This window comes from Maylandia zebra, linkage group LG6 (genome assembly GCF_041146795.1).
Source record: "Maylandia zebra isolate NMK-2024a linkage group LG6, Mzebra_GT3a, whole genome shotgun sequence".
NCBI classification, from domain to species: domain Eukaryota; kingdom Metazoa; phylum Chordata; class Actinopteri; order Cichliformes; family Cichlidae; genus Maylandia; species Maylandia zebra.
In genome coordinates this window covers 18,218,698-18,238,253 of record NC_135172.1, presented here as the reverse complement: position 1 = coordinate 18,238,253, position 19,556 = coordinate 18,218,698, and the positions used below count along the sequence as shown (strand labels likewise).

The 19,556-nt window shown below is 40.7% G+C and overlaps 1 protein-coding gene across 2 annotated transcripts; it reads left to right on the top strand.

Moving 5' to 3' along the window:
- On the top strand, window positions 1-8,538 carry anxa5b (annexin A5b). Of its 2 annotated transcripts, XM_004549286.6 has the most exons (13): window positions 1-154; window positions 867-920; window positions 3,734-3,818; window positions 4,148-4,242; window positions 5,475-5,588; window positions 5,724-5,814; window positions 6,014-6,093; window positions 6,170-6,220; window positions 6,832-6,925; window positions 7,240-7,335; window positions 7,659-7,717; window positions 7,932-8,054; window positions 8,141-8,538. In XM_004549286.6, exons 2-13 carry the CDS (start codon window positions 918-920, stop codon window positions 8,201-8,203), a joined length of 954 nt encoding a protein of 317 aa, XP_004549343.1. In that variant the 5' UTR covers window positions 1-154; window positions 867-917; the 3' UTR covers window positions 8,204-8,538. The 2 variants fall into 2 exon arrangements, with proteins under 2 accessions (XP_004549343.1, XP_004549342.1); XM_004549285.3 differs by lacking the exons at window positions 1-154; window positions 867-920 and having other exon boundaries at window positions 3,725-3,818.
- Window positions 8,539-19,556: the final 11,018 nt, after the last annotated feature.

Sequence of the window (19,556 nt, the reverse complement as noted above, 5' to 3'; positions counted from 1 at the left end):
GGCAGCCCCGGTGCCCTGAGCACTGGGGTGTGGCTCACTCACTCACGCGCATAGTTTTTCCAAGTGAGCTTCTCCTGTCTACTTCTCCTCACTTCGCTCTCTGCGGGTCTCTCCTTCCGTCCTCTGAGCTCCGTTTCACAGCTGCGGTTCATCGGTAAGTGCCTCACCGGTGTTCACTCTCATTTATAGGAGACCTATAGAAAGTTCCGTTGTATCCACCAGGTTGTGCCAAGATAGGTATCCCGGACAAAATCTGTTTCCCCTGCGTCCGGAGCATTCGCTGCGAACGGAAAGCAGATCCAATTTATTCCGCCTCCATTATAGCCAACTAGACATGGAAGTAGTGATGTTTTAGTTCTGTGAAAAATGAGTGTCGTTCCATTACCGTTCAGTTTGAGGGTTACTACAGAAAAAATATATATTTATATTATTGTTCTCGCGTGGACGGGATTATTTCAACAAACTGAGGACTTTTTGCCTGATAACTATTTGTATCCTCCTGTAACTTTACTGAATAAAGAGCTAACATCTCCAAAATTACAGGAGTAGTTATTCAGTATAAGAAGTGTTTTTGAACTAAAGATCAAGACTATGGGATACTGTTTGTCCGTGATTTGGAGACCCCAGCTTAGTTTGACGCCTTCTGTCGGGGATACTATCTATCTTGGCACATCAGGGGCACAGCCGGACCCCGTCTCCACCTGATGATAAAAGACTTGTAGTCTAGATAGCAGCTGCTGTATATACCGTACAGCAGGAAACCCTAGCGGAGATGATTAGGGATGAGTTAATTACAGTAGAAAGTTTACCGGAAATAAAGAGTTGTTTCGTCTCCTTGCCTGATAACATTTGTTTCTCTCCAACAGATCTGCACTTTTTTCTTTCGTTGGAAAAACAAACTTAAAAGACAGTCAAAAATGGTGAGTCCTTTCCACTCTGCTCATTTCTCAGATATCAGCGCAAATAAACACGCAGAACTGAATATAAAACGCTTGCTGATTAATCAGATTTTGCAGAAGTCTCGAGGAATAAAACCGTTATTTATGCAAATGTTTGACTCACTGGCTTTAAGCCGGTAAAGTCCGAGACAACGCCCACTTTATGAAACTTTATATAAGGTTCTCGGTGAGCGTTGTTGTTGTCGGGAGACAGCAGGTTAACCTTTGACGCTTTTACAGTTTGTATTGAACCTTAAACATCGTGAAACAGTAAAAGTTAGATCCGTTTTTATATGCGTGTTTTGGGTGTGCGCGCATGATCGTGAGGCTGGAGAGAAATCTCATTTGGGGAAGTTTGGTGTATGACTCATGTGGGCTCTGCTCCATTCGGGTGGGTCTCCTCTGCGTTTTTCCACCTCTCCCCCTCTTTCTGTGTGTAATGCACACATTTCCACATCTGGTCTGGAGTTTAAAGCCAGCCTCCCCCTCTTAAAGGGGAATTTCTTACTTTTCAGCAGTTGAGTTACTAAAAAAGTGTTGTTGTTTTTTTTTTTAATGTCATCAGCTGTGCTGTTGTTCGTTTCCTGACAGTTTATTCTGAGAGCGTGTTTAATATGAAGGGCTAACAAAACATTTGAATAGGTCTTTCTTAGACAAGCATTTCTACTACGTGTGCATTCAGATCTGATATATGTAATATTATCCCTGTCAACAACAGACCTCTACTATTCTCCCAACACACCTGTTTGCTTTCCTGACGAGTGTGGACTTTATATTGACTCACACACTTGCACACAGTGCTGCTTCTGTAAATACTTAACTACAGCACATAATGTGGATGCCACAACAGATCAACTGTATAATCCTGTTTGCACAAAGAAAATAAAAGGATGTTTCCTTTAGTGAGCTTTTTAATTAAAGATGGCATAATAATGATACGTTGCATCTTTATGCGGGATCGGGTATCAGGCTAGAGCTGTAGTCGTGATCACCGGAGCTTAACTCTGTTGACAGCATTTGCACAGGTAACAATAAAATGGTACATAATGGAGGACATCCTTTTGCAAAAGCATTGCTAGGTGGATTGTGTACAGTCTCCATGGCAACAGCAGCCAGTTAAGAAGGATGGTAAGTAATAAGAAGTGCTTTTAAGGAGAGACGCCAGCTGTGATGGCCTGTGGTGTTTACATACATTCCCCCCCACCCTCAGGTCATGCCTGGACCCGCTCAGGGGAATCAGTGCATCACTCGCTACAGACTCCAACCCCTAGCATTCCAGTGTGAGGGACGTGCATTGTGTTATGTTGTTGTTGTCTAAATACCTCCTTGTTCAAGGAGCCACGTTGAGTCTCTTTTTGCTTGATTGGATGATTGGATGCGTGTCATTTTGACATTCCTTCGTGCAGAAACAGACAAAATCCTGGTTGTTAACAGCGACTCTTGTGTTCTAGACCTTTGACTTTTTAAAATTTTGAGGGTCAGAATTCCAGAAGCATTCCAGTAGTTTTCCTCTCTAAACGTTCCGCTGATTTTTATGAGCGCGGGAGTGTCTGGAATCAGTGCATTGTTGTTACAGAAAGGGACTGTTTTACTAAAAATCAATGTTAAAGTCAAGCTGTAAGTCATTGGGTCATTAATCTGAGTACAAATCAGGAGTAGGTGTACAAAACTATGTGCCTAACAAAGTATACACATCTGACATTGTTCTGTTGTATCGCACAGAGAAATGAATATTTGTGGGCTTAAATCCAGTGATTTGAATTTTTTGCAAAGACCCAACGTCCTTGATGATACTGTACACGTTAAGAATGTGCCCATATAATATCAGCAGTACTTGGTGTTAAATACACCGCACTACATTGAGAATGATAACCTTGGATATAAACAGAATATATACAACTGACAATAACAATATGTGTAATGTAATTATCATAGCTACCACTCTACCAACAAATACTCTGCATGTGTTATTGCAGTTTTCATGGAGGATTTCGTACTTTATCATCTATACATTCACCAACCAGTTTATTAGCTACAGCTGCTTGTTAAAGCAAATATCAGCCAATCATATCAGTGCATGTACGATCCCATAGGTCAAGATGACCTGCTGAAGTTCAAATTGAGCATCAGAATGTGGAAGAAAGGTGATTTTAAAGTGAATTTGAATGTGACGTTGGCTTAGACAACATGAAAGCATGGTCCATCCTGGCTTGTCTCAACAGTTCAGATTGGAGGTGGTGGTGTGAGGATATGGGGAACGTATTCAGCAGGATAGCACACCATTAAGCTAATGCACTCTTTGTGAAGAGTTCCTGTTCCTTCAAGACTGTGCGCTACTGCCAAACATGCCAATAAAGTTTAAACTGTGACACTTCAAAAAAAAAAAAAAAAGATAGCACACCATGTCACAGAGCTCAAATCTTCTGAAACCAGTTCCCTTAACATGAGTTCACTGTATTCAAATGGCCTCTGTAGTCACGAGATGTCAAACCAGTAGAGCAAGATAGATGGGAAACCGACAAATGTGCAGCAGCCGTGTGATGCTGTCTGTGAATATAGATCCTCTAAAGAGTGTTTCCACCACCTTGTTGAAACTAAACTAAACTCAATGAAGGCAGTACTAGCAAGGTGTACCAAAGTTGTGTGCATTTACACATATAAAGGTGTAGAAGTTGAGTGTCTCTGTGGAGAGGTAATCGGGTGCAACAGAAAGAAGAATTTTAGTCAAAAAGGCTTTGGCTTTGGAAAAAAAGTGCAAAGAACAACTTTCTCTGTGCACATCTTCCATGTTGCAGGCCAACAGAGGAACCGTAAAACCCAGCGCAAATTTCAGTGCCAGTGCGGACGCAGAGGTTCTGCACAAGGCCATGAAAGGCCTGGGTAAGTTGATCATGTTTATTCATACATGCAGTTGGGAGAGCTTGTTTCGGGGAATTTCTTTTCAGTGTAGAAATCCCTGCTGTCTGGGTGGAGCATCGCACAGACAGCAGTGACTCACAACCACGTGAGCAGAGTAACTTGAGATGAGTCACTGTGAGCAAACACATCTGCTGACCTAGACTGCAGGCTGTAATTATGTGGTTTGAATAGATGTAAATATGAATCCACCTAGACAGCGAAGGACCATTGTTATGCAATTTGTGCTGCATGCAGCGTATCCTGTGACATAAAGAGCTTTTGCTCATGAACCGTGTTTGTTGTCACTGTAGGGACCGACGAGGATGCCATCTTGCAGCTGGTCACGGCTCGCAGCAACGCCCAGAGGCAGGAGATCAAGGCCAGCTTCAAAACTCTGTATGGCAAGGTCTGAACACCTCTTGGACAGCTGTTACCTCGCTCGAGCACATCTGTCACACCTTCAGTTTAACTGTCCCACTGTTATAGCCGAGCAAATCTGTGGGCCAAAGTCACACTGCCCCACATTAAGCCACTCCAATCTCACTCAGACTCATTCTGCAGTCTTGGCACTTTATCTATAATTCCAAATCTCTGTAATTCTCTATTACAGAGGTTTGGAATGCTCTAAAATGCAGATGATACTAAATAGAACTGTGCACCAGTAGTAAAAAAAGTTACAAACTACAAAAAAGCCCCAATTTTCCTATATTTTTATTGTTGAAATATGATTATCTTAAATCGCTAATACCTTCATGTTAATAAATCACAGCTCTGTGTATGTAAATATTTATTTATCCCTCTAATGTTGCTCTGGGTATTTAGTCAGCGGTCTTACTACAATACACAACATCTGTGCCTGCCTGCGATTTCCTCCTACACGATCAGGAGCAACAAAACCTGGTGCATCTGCGCCCAAGGCTGTTATCTATATCAGATGTTATGATGTAATAGTGTTGCTTAGCAACCATCTACCAACAGGATAAAAATAACCCATTTGTAAAAGTGCAATTTTAGCTTCGTGACAAAGACAAAATTTTCAAAATGCATGTGTGACGTCATCGTTTTGCCTAGCAATAGACCAGAAATACTAAACTTGGGGCATGAACTAGTTTAACAAATCTGCCATATTAACTGTAAAGGTGATGATGACGTATCTGACGTGTTTACAACTGGACCCACGCTGCCAAAAACATTGAACAAACAGTCAATGAATTAGTGAAGATTAGTTACAAAAAAAGAGGTTCACATCTACACCTCTGTTCACCATACAGGTTATACAGTTAGCTGACAGTGCATTAAGACTGCAAAACAATACTTTAATGTGCAATAAACGAAGCTGCTGCTAGCTACTGTCATGTTGGCACAGCTTGACGTAAAAGATGAAACGACAAGCGTCATTTGGTTTAACATTAGCTTGACGTTAACACAAAGGTTTACTGAACCTTTGAGCAGAGCCAGGTAGCTGTTCGAACCCTAATCTGAATCTAAGTGTATTTTGCAATTTTTTTATTATTTTTTTTGGTTAAGTACAATGAGGCTTCAAAGTATTTGACAATAGTAGAAAGTTGCTTCACACTCTGGGTTTGTGGTGATCCACACCTCGTTAAAGTGCATATTGTGTATCTCCACATCTGTCAGGACCTGATAGATGACCTGAAAGGAGAGCTGGGCGGGAAATTTGAGACGCTGATTGTGGCTCTGATGACTCCACCCATTACTTATGATGTGACATCACTTCGCAATGCAATCAAGGTACGTGTGCCAGTGACGGATATAAACCGATCAGAAGTCTCACGCCATGATCTTCATGTACAGACAGAAATTTTAGCACCGATAGCAGCTGGAAACTCAGGCGGCATCTGTGACATTTCCCACTTTGGCCTGTAGGGGGCAGGGACAGATGAGAAAGTGCTTGTGGAGATTCTTGCCTCCAGAACATCTCAGCAGGTGAAGCAAATCGTCGCTGCCTACAAACAGGGTAACACTTGCACAGACACACACAAGTTAGACAATGTTTTTTCACACTGATAATGGTTTCAATATAATTTTAGTGTACTTAAAATGAAGCACATTCAACGTGCTAAGAAGTAAAAGACACCTGTTTTGATTCTTGGAGAAGACACAAATCTTTTTGGGGTCATGTGAGGGCATTGAGTATTGCAGTTTGTTTCCTTCAGAGTATGATGACGACCTGGAGAAAGATATAACGGGTGACACTTCAGGTCACTTCCAGAGGCTTCTGGTTATTCTTCTTCAGGTAAATGTAATCCTCTCCTCTCCTCTCCTCTTCTCTCCTCACCTCTCTTTAATTAAAATGTTCTGTCCCTTCTCAGGCAAACAGGCAGACGGGGATCCAGGCGGAAAGCATCGAGAGTGACGCTCAGGTAGGCTTTTTAAAATATTTGATTCCTCATCATCAGTGGCTTTTGTTTTTAGTCTCACGGCATGACCATCACATGCGTTTGGTCAGGTGTTCAGTTAGTCTGTAAAGATGGTTTGACGACCTCTGCTGGACAACATGAGCAAAACTTCCCTTAAAATGTTGTCATGTTTTTGCTTAGAGAAAAGGTCCTGTGAATCTTTACTAGGCTCAGCTCTTTTCCTCTCTGGAGTTTTTACTGCCAAATCTGATCATAGATAGCTTAGTGAAATGTATCTAGGTGTGATTTCTGTTGCAAATCAATTTTGTCACGTGGAAATCACTTCAAAGTGAAGCACAGTGATTTGGATCGGACAACAACATGCTGGGTCTAGTACAAAGACTCAGTATCAGTGCAGCAGGATCTGAGGTATTCAGGCTTGGTAGTCCACAAAAATGGGCATTCTGGACCTGTAAGACTACAAAAGCAGGATAATCTCCTGCAGAGTTTACAGTAAAAATGTGCAGTTTTTTTCAAGTTTTCTCCTGTACTCTGCCAGTTCTCCCTGTGATTTAAAAAAAACAAAAAACAAAAAAAAAACCACGCCTTAAATAATTGTCATTTTCTGGTTTTAGGCCCTCTTCAAGGCTGGAGAGCAGAAGTTTGGCACTGATGAACAATCTTTTGTTACCATCCTGGGTAACCGGAGTGCAGAACACCTCAGGAAAGGTTTGTGAGTGTGGGGTAAAAACAGTTTGTATGAGTGGGTGAAGACAGAGTGGTCCAGGGTGTGGACAGTGTTTGCACTCTGAAACAAATTACATCTGCAGCCAGTGATGTCAATTATGTGTTGGCTAAATGAATATATGACAAGATTCAACAGCTTTGATTTGAAGTTTACTCACCTCCACTTACTGCCACAGGTTCTTATTTGGTCCTACACACTTTCCCTACACACTGTGGGTTGAGCTTTACTGAAACGGGAGATAAGCCGTATAGCTGCACTAACATCAGACTCATTCCAAACTTTATTTGCATTCCAGTATTCGACGCTTACATGAAGCTGTCTGGATATGAGATTGAGGAGAGTATCAAGAGAGAAACATCTGGAAACCTGAAGGACCTCCTCCTTGCCGTTGGTATGTGCTCTAGACGACTCCCTGAAGTTATTCTTTTGTCGCTTGCCCCCCAAAAAGGAAGGCTTTATTTCAATCCTGGTAAAACAACACAACAATAAACTAAAAAAGAAAGCATCAGCAAATGAAAAAATAATATATAGATAGAGAGAGAGAGATCATCAAAGCTTTTTTCCTATTTGGATCTTGCAAAAACCACATTTCTGTAGCACATTTTAAACTGGGTCATGGCGTCATACTTGGACATTGGTTCAGTTCATCACTCAGTCTTACTACCCATAAGTACACAGTGATGAATTTCCTTTCTGTGTGTGTTTTTTGTACAGTGAAGTGTGCCAGGAGTGTTCCTGCCTACTTTGCTGAAACCCTGTACTACGCCATGAAGGTAACAGCACAGACAGGTTTGGCAGCTTGAAGTGAGGCTATCTTAGTCGGTGCATGTTTGCCAGTAATGGTTTAACCTGTCAAAATGGGTTTATGACATAATGAAGGCAAAAGGGCTTAATGCTTATCACTATGGAGTTATTCATGTATGTTTTACGGTTGTGCGTTGATGTTTGTGAGGTGTTTGGTCACTGCATTGTGTGTTCTCGACTCAGGGTGCAGGCACTGACGATAACACCCTGATCAGAGTGATGGTGACTCGCAGTGAGGTGGACCTGTTGGACATCAGAGCTCAGTTCAGGAGGCTGTTCGCCTGCTCTCTGCATTCGATGATCAAGGTACACACATAATATTTTTACCTACATAGACACCTTGATACTTTTTGCCTTTTCTCCTAAATTGTGCCCGTCTTTGTTTGTTGCAGGGAGACGCCGGCGGTGACTATCGTAAGGCATTACTTGCGCTCTGTGGCGGTGATGATGCATAATCATGGCAATAATCGCTAACGGCAACCACACCTGAAGTGCCTTCTCGGCTGTCGGCTCAGTGAAACAACAAGCTAACCACAAGAAACTCAAAGTCTTGGTTCCTCTCAGCAAAGCTGTCTTGTGTCGGAGAGAGAACACATGAGATCTTTTAAAACTATGATTCCAAACAGTGTCTTTGAAAGGTAGCTAACATTTTGTCAACATGAATGCAGCTTTTATCCACTAATATCTTCACTATACAACGAAATATTATGCTGAAGTATCAGACTTCAATTGTCTAGTTTGCACTTTGTATGGGAGAACATATATATCCAATAATAAATGCTTAATTTGATGAAGTTCAGTGGTGTCTCGTTAATAATATTGCAGCCAGTATGCTGTTTTTTTGTTTTTGTTTTTTACATATGTATTGACCTCTCATGACCACAAGAGGGAGTCAAAGGAGTTTTGTTAGAGATGAGGTGAGCTGCTGAGCTCTGACCCTCTGTAGGCGTCTTCTTCAGCTGATAGATGGGGAAGTCACTCACTACTCAGTGTTCATCTTCAACATCACAGAAGAGCTGCATGTTTTTATTTCCCAGGCTGTACTAAAACAGAATTGTAAATCATGCAAAGCTAAGTAATTAAAATATTAAAATACTTATTTATTTTAAATTGGGCCTTTGTACAGCCGGTTCGTCCTCTCTCATTTACAAAAAAACTCTATTACATATAAGAGGCAAATGTGCATTATAAAGGAGGGATTATCTCAGGTCTTGTTATGATACTCTGTCATTGTTTTTGTGGAAGAGGTTGGCATTTATTTTTGCCACAGAACCCGGCAGCCAATAATGAGGTCCATACGTAATATCGGATCGGTCCATCTCTATCTATTAGGCGTCCATTAATATTCCTGTGTGTGATATTTTTGTAATTCGCAGTAATTTTACAAACACGGCAAAGAAGTCAGTCCTTGAATTTGAGTGGAAGAATCCACTTGCAAATGGCTTATAAAGTGAATTGGCTCTGGATACTGGATCACCTTAAGCAAACATTTAAGGATCTGATCCCTGTATCCTGCTTGTGGATTTTCCTTATTATCTGCACTCACTCCTGGGTAAAACAAATTAACCCACAAAATGACTAAAAATAGAGGTGGGGAGACATTTTGGTGGTACTATTTCCTACTTCACCCTTAACCTCTGACTGTGTGGTGACACTTGATTGCACCCTTGAGCTGTGATGAAGGATTTGTTCAAACAGTTTGTCTTTGAGCATCTCTTTTATGGCGTCTGAGAGAGAGGACTGATGTGGAAAAGGTGGAAGTCACACTCCAGACAACTTTTATGTGTCTGTCTGAGGGAGCAAAGAGGTCAGAGGCAACACTCCCTTGTCCAGGTACCACACATATATGCACATGAGTGCACGCATCACACGTCTTACTACTTATATTTCTGTGAGAACAAGTGTTCGTGACACTGGTTGCTGTCACTGAGAAGATAATTAGAGGCTTCTGCAGGAAACTTCAAGAACAAGCCTCCTGTTTGGATGCTGTGTACAACTGGACCGGTTATGCATTTGAGTCTTTCATGATTTTGTGGAGTGTTAACCTCAGGGCAAGTCATCTGGGTCTCAACTCTGTGTGGTGTAGTTCACAAATCATTTCATCGACCATACTGAAGTGTGCTCTGATTGTGAGGTGGAAGATGTTTTGTTCAGCACAAATATCAGATACAAAGTTTAGAATTGTTGGAGGGCTTTAAAACACAAGCTTAAAACACGTGTAAGGAGCTTCCATGTTCCCCCTGTCCCTAAGTCTAGTCTAAGACGGCTGTAGGTGTGAATGTGAGTGTGAAGGGTTATCTGTCTTCTGTGTTAGCCCTGTTGTTAGCCCTGTGAGAGACTAGCGAACTTTCCCTACCTCTTGCCCTGCTAGGATAAGGCCCACACCCCAACCTTGGATTGGATAAGCAGAAGAGGATGGATGGATACAATGGATGGATATGTGCGCTGCACAGAGACTGTTTGTGTACATTATCAAATCCACATTGTTATTCTTTGACTTGTAGAGCAGCTATGCATAATTTCACAGATCATTCTAGTCCTTATTTATCTCATACGTGGCTTAGACCAGTCCCTCAGTTTATTTATATATTTTTCCCTCTATCTCTATCCCAACTTCTGATTGGGTGCCCCTCAAAAACAGAAGGTTTAAACAGCAGATGTATTGCTGTGTGCCCTATGATCATATTAGAAATATCCACTCTCACTGACATCATATGGAGCCAAGAGCAGAAAGAACATTTTTAAAATGTTAAAGCAGTCTGAGCAGTTATTTGTACATGATGAGCAGGGGCGGTCCTAGCCTTTTTGGCGCCCTGGGAGAACACTGCCTCTGACCCCCCGGACACACACACACACACACACACACACACACACACACACACACACACACACACACACATTAAGGATTGTATATTAACATATTTTATTGTGACAATTGTTGTCAAAACCATACTAAATTTGACCTGATAAATCTTTTATAATAGATCATAACATACTTTGTACAGGATCAGTGTGGTATTAAAGATTACAAATGGTAGACATATTAAAATACTTCAAAGATTAATTATTTAAAACATATTAAAATACTTGTCTGTATGTAATAAACTAAGTAAATGTCCCTTTTCTGCTTACTTTTTTCTTTTCTCTACATTTCAGGGAGAATTAAACTAAAGATTAGTCATTTGTTCTTTAGCTGGTAACAAACCTTTTCACAGCTTGGCTCCAGACTCAGATTTGGTGCCTTTCAACATCTGAAGATGTGTTTGGGTCTGAATTATTTAATGAATGGATTTTGACACTCTTGGCATGCCATAGCTGTGTAAACTTCAAATATCTGCTCAATTAACAAGACATCACATATTTGCAAAAGTGCTCTAACGTTCTTGGAGATGCATGTTACCCACCAGCTGACCGCATAGCTGGACTGGCCATTGGGCATACCGGGCATTTGCCCAGTGGGCCGACGGTGATTTTTCATTTTTATGTTTGTTTTTGTAACGGTATAAACAATGAAAGTTGGTGAATTAGCCAATTGGTCATGATCAACTCTGGGCTGGACCAATTACAATATGTATTGAGGTGAAAAGGAACGCGATTAGTCCCGTACTTCAGCTAAAATGAAAAAGACACAAAGCTGGAGTTATTCTGTGTTTTTGCCGCACAACTGCCTGTTCTTCTCTCATTCTCTCCCCTCCCTCTCCTGTTGCTACTTCAATTGTGAGTCTGATCAATGATCAGCTGATCGGCTTTTCTGCCGCAAGTCCCGTCTCTCTTGTTTGTTTATCGCCCACTTTGCACCAGAAACAGGAAACCAGCGGATGTTGCGCTAAACAACAGCAGCACGTTTAAGCTTGATAAGCTGTTGTAAGAATTTTTTTAATATGACTTTCTACTATCAGCTGTTTGCTGGAGCCACAGCTGTAAAAGCTGCTGCTCATGATATCGGTTTGGAAACATGAAGGTGATACAAATCATACATATACACCAACAAGACAGTGTACATCACTGTCACAACAGCGTTTGTTTTAGTTCAAAGGCTTTATGGTTTTTCCTATAATACCTGGTGGTGGTTTTGTCAGTTCAGCCTTTTATATTATGTTTAACCCGAGTGACTACCTGGTCAGCTGGTGGGTAACAGGCGTCTCCGAAAACGTTAAAGCACTTTTGCAAATATGTGATGTCTTGATAAATCAAGCAGATATTTGAAGTTTACACAGCACCATTCTCCTATGAAAATATCTTAAAAGTTTATTTTGTGACCCAGAAAGAGTAATATTTCAAACTCCGCCACTCTGCGTTCCTCCGCCACTGCCTCGTTTGAGTTTTGGACGAAATGGATTCTGGGATATTGCATTTCGTAATTTCGAGCTTATTGGAGACCAGAACAGCCAATCAGATTTTTTTTTCATCCAAGTCTGTGATTGGCTGGTTTTGCGGCACAAATATAACGGTGTACAGAAAGAGTTGAGTGCGTGCGGGCAGAAATGTTGAGAGTGCAAGCAACACATTGCGAGCAAGCGCAAATGCAAAAACTGAGCGACAGGGGCTGCTATTGTGTGTGTGTGTGGATAATAGCAAACACTGAAATACATTTTCTGCACGCAGGAATGAATTTTGTTCACTCAAATTTAGCTTTTCTTCGCTCAAAATAAATTTCTCCTGAAAATGCAGCACTTGCACCTGCAAATCTTTTTTACGTGCGCTCAAATTTTTTTACGTGTGCTCAGAATAGTGGCACAAAAATAACGGCATAAGAGTCAAAGAACTGGCTACAGGTATGATTAAAAAATTTGAAAGCACTGACTTCAACGCGCTGATGCTAAAACAGTGTTTATGTGTCAATGATTTATTAGTGTGGGGCTTCTCATCAAACTGATTCTGATTTGATGCCGTTGCAGCTTTCAAAGCGTTTTCACACAGGCCAGTGCTCTACTGTTTTGATCTTGCAGTATGTGACTTTGATCCGAGGGCATAAATAGAAGTTAAACAAGGCATTGTGAAAGTTCAGAGAAAATGGTTTTTCAAAGTGAAACTAAATCATTTGCAATGTCAGTATCCAATGTTAGAACCCATATCCCCATTACTTCAGAGGATATTTTACCTGCTATCAGCAGGTAAAATATCGATTGTCTCTCTGGATTACAGTGGGGCATGATAGAAAATGGGTCCTGTGACTCCAATGTCCAAGCAGCACTTGCTGATATGATTACTGATGTTATACAGTCAGTTAGTGCAAGCATCATAAAAACTTCACTTCTAGCAGTTCAGGACCAATTGACAGATGTATCATCCTAGACACACATTAGCATCGCCGTGGGAAAAATAAGCCCCATATTGGGAGACTCTCTCTCAACCAGCATTGCTGCCGCTCTTAATGTCACCCATGAGGAATGTGAGGAATCTGTGAAACTGACACAAAGGGTTGAGCAGGAGATCTCAAATAAAGTCAACTCGGGTCAGGTTCTAGTCTCAGAAAACCCTGATTCTGTTGATGTCAGCGGAAAAATAACAAACTTTACTCAGCTCCTTTAGTTCAAGTGATGAGAGCCTTGAATCCAAACTCTCTGAGATGGGAACAATTAAAGAAGTAAGTATGGCTCTCATGAGATGGAGTACAGACACAAAACTAAGTAAAGATGACAAGGTCTGTCACATAGAACTGCAACCCATTGTCATGTTCCTGGGTCTGTTGACCCAGCGTTTTAAGTTTTAGTTTATTTGGATGTTGTTTATGTTTAAGTTCATTAGATTAGCGAAGTTCATTTGGTTATTAGACTCCTTGTGTTTTCTTCCCCTGTATTTAAATTTCCCTCACCCTTTGTTTCATGCTGCGTGTCTTATGTTATCAAGTTTGTATTATCATGTCTGTCTCGTGTTTCCTGTTTTATTTTGAAAGAGTCGTGTGTTCTTTGTTCATTGTATTTAGTTTCACTTTCCTTGTCCTGTCATTAGGCTCATGTAAGTCAGCTGTTCCTCCATGTGTTCCCACTTCCCCTAATCACCTCCTGTGTATTTAAGTCCTCTGTTTTCAATGTGTCATTGTCAGGTTGTCTGTTGTCCTTTGTGTCATGTTTCCAGGTTCTGTGCTGTAGGTATTTTTGTGTCCATGTTAGGGTTCATGTTTTAGGTTTCTATGTTATCTTAGCTCTCCCAGTTTAGGTTATTGTTTAGCGTCTCCTCTGCCTTTTGTTTTGTAATGTTTTCACCAGCCTTAATAAACGGCTCGCTTTCTGTTAACATTTAAGTTTTTGTTTCATGGTGTCCGCATTTTGGGTCCTTTTCATAATACATACAGTCCGCCTCTGCCAGACTGCGACACCCATGAAGGGAAAAGAGAGTGATAAATCTGCAGAAGCTGAGGAGAAAGCTGTTAAAGTTAAAGATGATGTGGACAAAGTTCCAGCTGACATTGTAAATGTGATAATTACTAACATTCAGTATCCTGATGCGGAAGATAATACATTAAGTGAGAAGTGTAGCTCACCCAAACCTGCTTTTAATGGGAACATAATTATCGAAATGGTGAAAGACTTTTTTGCATCATGGGCCCTAATTACAAAACCAGATGAAGCAAAACAACACTTCTCCAGGCTTGCCAAAAAGGAATTTGAAAAAATCAGGTGAAGAAAAGCAAAAGGTTTTTCATCTTTCAAAGAGAACAGGCAAACTCCCCTGAGAGAGCTGACGCCAGCGAAAGGTTACACTTAAATCCCACAGGTTCAATCCCAGAAGTTCCCAGAAAATCACCAACCTTAGAAACCGCAGTTAAAAATGATTCTCCACTCAAATTTAGAACAGTCATGCCAGTTATGAATAAACTGTTTAGTAAATTAACCCACGCAGAACACCTTGATCTGACAAGTAAGGAAATCAAGATGTTTTCAAGGGAGCTGACAGATAAAGCGTACAACCTTGTCCAGTCAACATATCCAGCCCCCACAATGCAAATGGGTAAAGATCTCTCAGAATCCGAGATCTCTAAGACTTCACAGCGCGACTGTAAGGTACCCTCGTCTTCTGACATGCTCGATCTGCTCATAGAAGATTCAGTAGAAAGGTTCTTACAAAAAATGCTTTTCTGGTTGGAGAATGAAACTTTAGTGCAAACTATTACAAATGACAACATTTCTGGTGCCGTGGAAGATGTAGTAAGAGCGCTGACCCCATCGGAGGAAGAAGATATGACTGGATCAGATGCCAATGAAACAAGCGACAGACTGTCTACATCACAGCCAAGTCCGGATACTGATCTCACAAATCAAGCAGTCCTCTATGTGAGTGCAGTAGAACTGGAACCAAGTTTCAAAAACAGGCAATAAGCAGGCATCTCTCACATTCAACCCACAGAGGGTCAAAGTCAGCCGCAAACCTCTGAAAACCTAGAGGAAGAACTGTCAGAAAAGTTAGTGTCACCAGATGCTAAGGAAATTGCCAAAGATTTTAGTCATATTCTATTAATGATAATCTACAGAAAAACCCACAGGAATACCAAAAAGCTTCTAGATCTAAAAGAAATAGAAACTGCTATCAATTATCTGACCGAGTTGGTCCATTCTGAAGTGAGATGTCCTAAATCCCTGAAAATTCTTAAAAATAATATGTATAAAATAACAAAGGCCACTGCTAAAGGCCTTATCAAGGAGTTTGGATCTCCAGACCATTTCTTCTCTGTACTGATATCAGAAGATTCCTCTTTTGACAACGCTATTCTGAAGTGCCTAACAATTAATCTTGGTGTCTCCAAGAAAGCCAAATATGGTAGTTTTTTTTTTTTAGCATTGTTAAAAGCTTAAAAGAAGCCGTTCAGCTGTCACTTCAAAGGCAGTAGTGATGACTAAATTGTCATCTTGATTTTTTTCAAATCTTAAAGCAATCTAGTCTGGCCTCAGAATTAACATCTGATGTATATTTTATTTGAAAACTATTTAATTAGACTTAGAAATATTCTTCTGTCACGGGGTCCGTGAGCAGTCTGAACTATTATTATTTCATGTGTGTGTCTTCTGCACTGCTACTGTTCTGTGTCCACATTTGTATGTAGGCAGGTGTGTGTGTGTATATGTGTGCAGCTGTGTTCTGTTGGCCAAGTTACAGGCACCTTCAGGCCTGGTGGGTGTGGCTCTGCTGAAGGACCGGCCACACCTGAAGTCCTTGCCAAACACCTGCTGCTGATCAGGGCTCGTCGGGGGAGCTATTTAGGAGAGTGATGGCGCTCCCACCGACGCGGGATCATTGAGTTTAACGCCAAGTCACTGTGTGTCAGTGTATGGTAGTGTGGATCGTGACCCCTGTGGGGGTCAGTGGCTCACGAAAAAGAGCCGGCTCTTTCGGCTCCCAACCGGCTCTTCAGGTTGTTTTGTTGCTTTAATTAATTATTAACAATAATATAAAATTAAGCACAAAATGAATTACTAATGTAAAAAACAAGTGGTTTTATTTATATATGTTTATATATGAGACTATGGCCCCTAGAGACAAAGCATGCACAAAGTCCAAAGCACGTGCAAACTCCAAAACACATTTCTAGCGTTAACTGAACTTCCTTAACAGAGCTACCTAGATCACTTAAATTACACAATTGAAAGCATATGTGTATTGTTTGTGTATTTATACACAAGCATTCATATATATTAATATAATTAAAAAAGAAATGTTCATTTACAAAATACAACTACACACCAAATCCGGTCGTTGGTACTTCCTGGCTTGTGTAGCCACGAGGTAAAAGCTTAACACTGCCTCTAGCATCCTGGAGCACTTCTGTTCTTCTTCTTCTTTTGTACGTGTTTTGGAGTTTTTACGTGTTTTGGAGTTTGTACGTGCTTCGGAGTTTGTACGTGTTTTGTCTCTAGGGGCCACCGTAAATATACTTCTATTTATTCACTCCACATAAAATGTAATAAATAAATCATATAATACTAAAATCAACTGTTCACATTTCAACTTTTAACTATTTAAATTTTCAGCTTTTTTCTTTTAAACAAATTTGAAGTGAAACAACACAAAACACTGCAAACCACAACAAAATGAAATATAAATTGAAATATGAAAACAAAAAGAAGATGCATATTCTCTGTCATGCCTGCATGAATAAACTTTCTGAATCCTTTAACGTCTACAACTGAAAATAGTTGTGGATGATTACACTACCTTTCTAATGTGACGTTGTTGTCCCTGGCTCTCTTTCTCTCTCCCTCTCGCTCTGTTCCTGTGCTACTGGGAGTGTAACTACCGCCCCTCCCCCCTCATCCCAGCGCGGAGTGAAGCGGAAAAAAAGTGCAAGGGAGAGGGTGAGAGAAAGGAAAAGAAAACCCAACGGCTCACGATAAGGAGTCGGCTCGCGTCGTTCACCTCAAAGATCCGACTCTAATGCTGGGCAGACACTGTGCGATTTTTTTTTCAGTCGCGCGATTCAGCTCCTGCTCAAACTATACGGTTGACTCGCAGGGGTTAGAAGTTCATAGGTCACGATGCAGGGTCTCACACTATACGGCCCGATGCTCTGATGCGACCTGAGTGCTCACACTGTGCGTACATAAAATGAAGGTTATAACAGAAATTCTGTCGCTCGCTCTCCCTCTCTGTCTTTCACTCACACAGACACGCACACCACCACCATCAACTTTGCTAAATTGCTAATGAAAAACATTGATCAGGCAGCTGTGATTGAGCAGCAGTGTAGTTCCAACTATTTTCACGGTTGTTGTGGTTGTGATAATTTTGTGAGGCCACATCGAAAAGGCTCGGATGAGCTTTCCAAAGTTCTACAATTTGTTCCTCCATCGCTTCTGTCCAGATCACACGCTGCACTGCCGTGCTGCGCCGTCTTTTTCGCTGACATTTGTGTTTGTGCGTGCGCAGTGTGACAAACTGCGGTGACACCCTCACGACCAAGCGATTGATGATCGGGAGCTGGTCGTGAGGTGTTAATCGCGTCTCGTTACCCCACGTATACTATACGATGCACGATGAAGGCCAAAATCGGGCCAATCCCCAAAACGGTCGCACGACTCAAAAATCGGCTCATAATGGGCCAAAAATCGCACAGTGTAAGCCCAGCATAAGAGCCATTTGCGACCGACACATCACTACTGTGTGCCGTCACACAGGCCCACACGGTAACTCGTTAACAGAGATTTGCCGCATTAATGCAGTTATGGCGTTAACGTCACGCTGACAGCACTAAAATAGTAATCTCCAAATGTTTCTTTTTACCAACCAACTCCTCTTTGATAGCTGCTGTGTCCATCTTGTCGTTACCTTGTCTCTTTCTCTCTCTTTTCCTCCGCTCTGTTCCTGTGCTATAGTGATGTGTCGGTTGCATGCAGGCCTATATGACAGAGAATGTGCACCTTCTTTTTGGTTTCATATTTTAATTTATATTTAATTGTGTTGTGGTTTGCAGTGTTTTGTGTTGTTTCACTTGAATTTGTTTAAAAAGAAAAGGCTGAAAATTTAAATAGTTAAAAGTTGAAATGTAAATAGTTGGTTTTCGTATTATATGATTTATTTATTACATTTTATGTGGAGTGAATAAATAAAAGTGTATTTACAATGGCCTCTAGAGACAAAGTACGTACAAACTGCTAAGCACTTAAAATCTTCAAAACACGAAAAAATCCAAAACACATAAAAACTCCATAGCACGTACAAACTGCGAAGCACTTAAAAACTCCAAAACATGTAAAAACTCCAAAACATGTACAAACTCCAAAGCACTTAAAAACTCCAAAACACGTAAAAACTCCAAAACATGTACAAACTCCAAAGCACTTAAAAACCCCAAAACACGAAAAACTCCAAAACATGTACAAACTGCGAAGCACTTAAAAACTCCAAAACATGTACAAACTCCAAAGCACTTAAAAACTCCAAAACACGAAAAACTCCAAAACACGTAAAAACTCCAAAACATGTACAAACTCCAAAGCACTTAAAAACCCCAAAACACGAAAAAATCCGTAAAAACTCCATAGCACGTACAAACTCCAAAGCACATATAAACTGCGAAGCACTTAAAAACTCCAAAACACGTAAAAACTCCAAAACATGTACAAACTCCAAAACATGTAAAAACTCCAAAACACGTACAAACCCCAAAGCACTCAAAAACTCCAAAACACGAAAAATCCAAAACACGAAAAAATCCAAAACACGTAAAAACCCCAAAGCACATACAAACTGCGAAGCACTTAAAAACTCCAAACCACGTAAAAACTCCAAAACACGTATGTTTGAAAGCACAAGACAAATCACAAACTGTTTTTAATTTAGGTCTTCATTTTTATTTTGTTTATTTTTTAGTTGTTGATTTTATGGCGATATGATGCTATATTGCATATATATTACAGATTCAGTTGAATTTCAGATTTTTAATATAGCATCAAACAGTCTCCTCAATTTGCTTCATACTGTAAGATAAAGACCCTACAGAAAACCCAGATAAGTTATTAATTCCTTATGAGCAAGCACTAGGGGACAGTAGGGAGGAAAACCTCCAGCAGAAGTAGGCTCAGGAAGCGACGGTCATCTGCCGTGGCCGGTGGGGGGGGGGGGATGGTAACGATAATATGAGGAGACAAGATGAAGAGTATTTCTAAGTCTAATTAAAGTCTAATTAAATAGTTTTTGAACAAAATATACATCAGATGTTAATTCTGAGGCCAGACTAGATTGCTTTAGGATTTGAAAAAAATCAAGATGACAATTTAGTCATCACTACTGCTGAACGGCTTCTCAGTTAGTTCATGGGTTTTCAGAAATGAATCCATCGATTATAGAGTTTATATTTTTAAACTAGTTCAATTA

What these genes read in the sequence shown, in the direction of transcription:
- anxa5b (XM_004549285.3), top strand. Translation starts at nt 3,725, where the DNA reads ATGTTGCAGGCCAACAGAGGAACCGTAAAACCCAGCGCAAATTTCAGT. An exon ending in TTCTGGTTATTCTTCTTCAG is followed by an intron (nt 6,094 to 6,169) that starts GTAAATGTAATC and finishes GTCCCTTCTCAG; the next exon opens with GCAAACAGGCAGACGGGGAT. An exon ending in GCATCGAGAGTGACGCTCAG is followed by an intron (nt 6,221 to 6,831) that starts GTAGGCTTTTTA and finishes TTCTGGTTTTAG; the next exon opens with GCCCTCTTCAAGGCTGGAGA.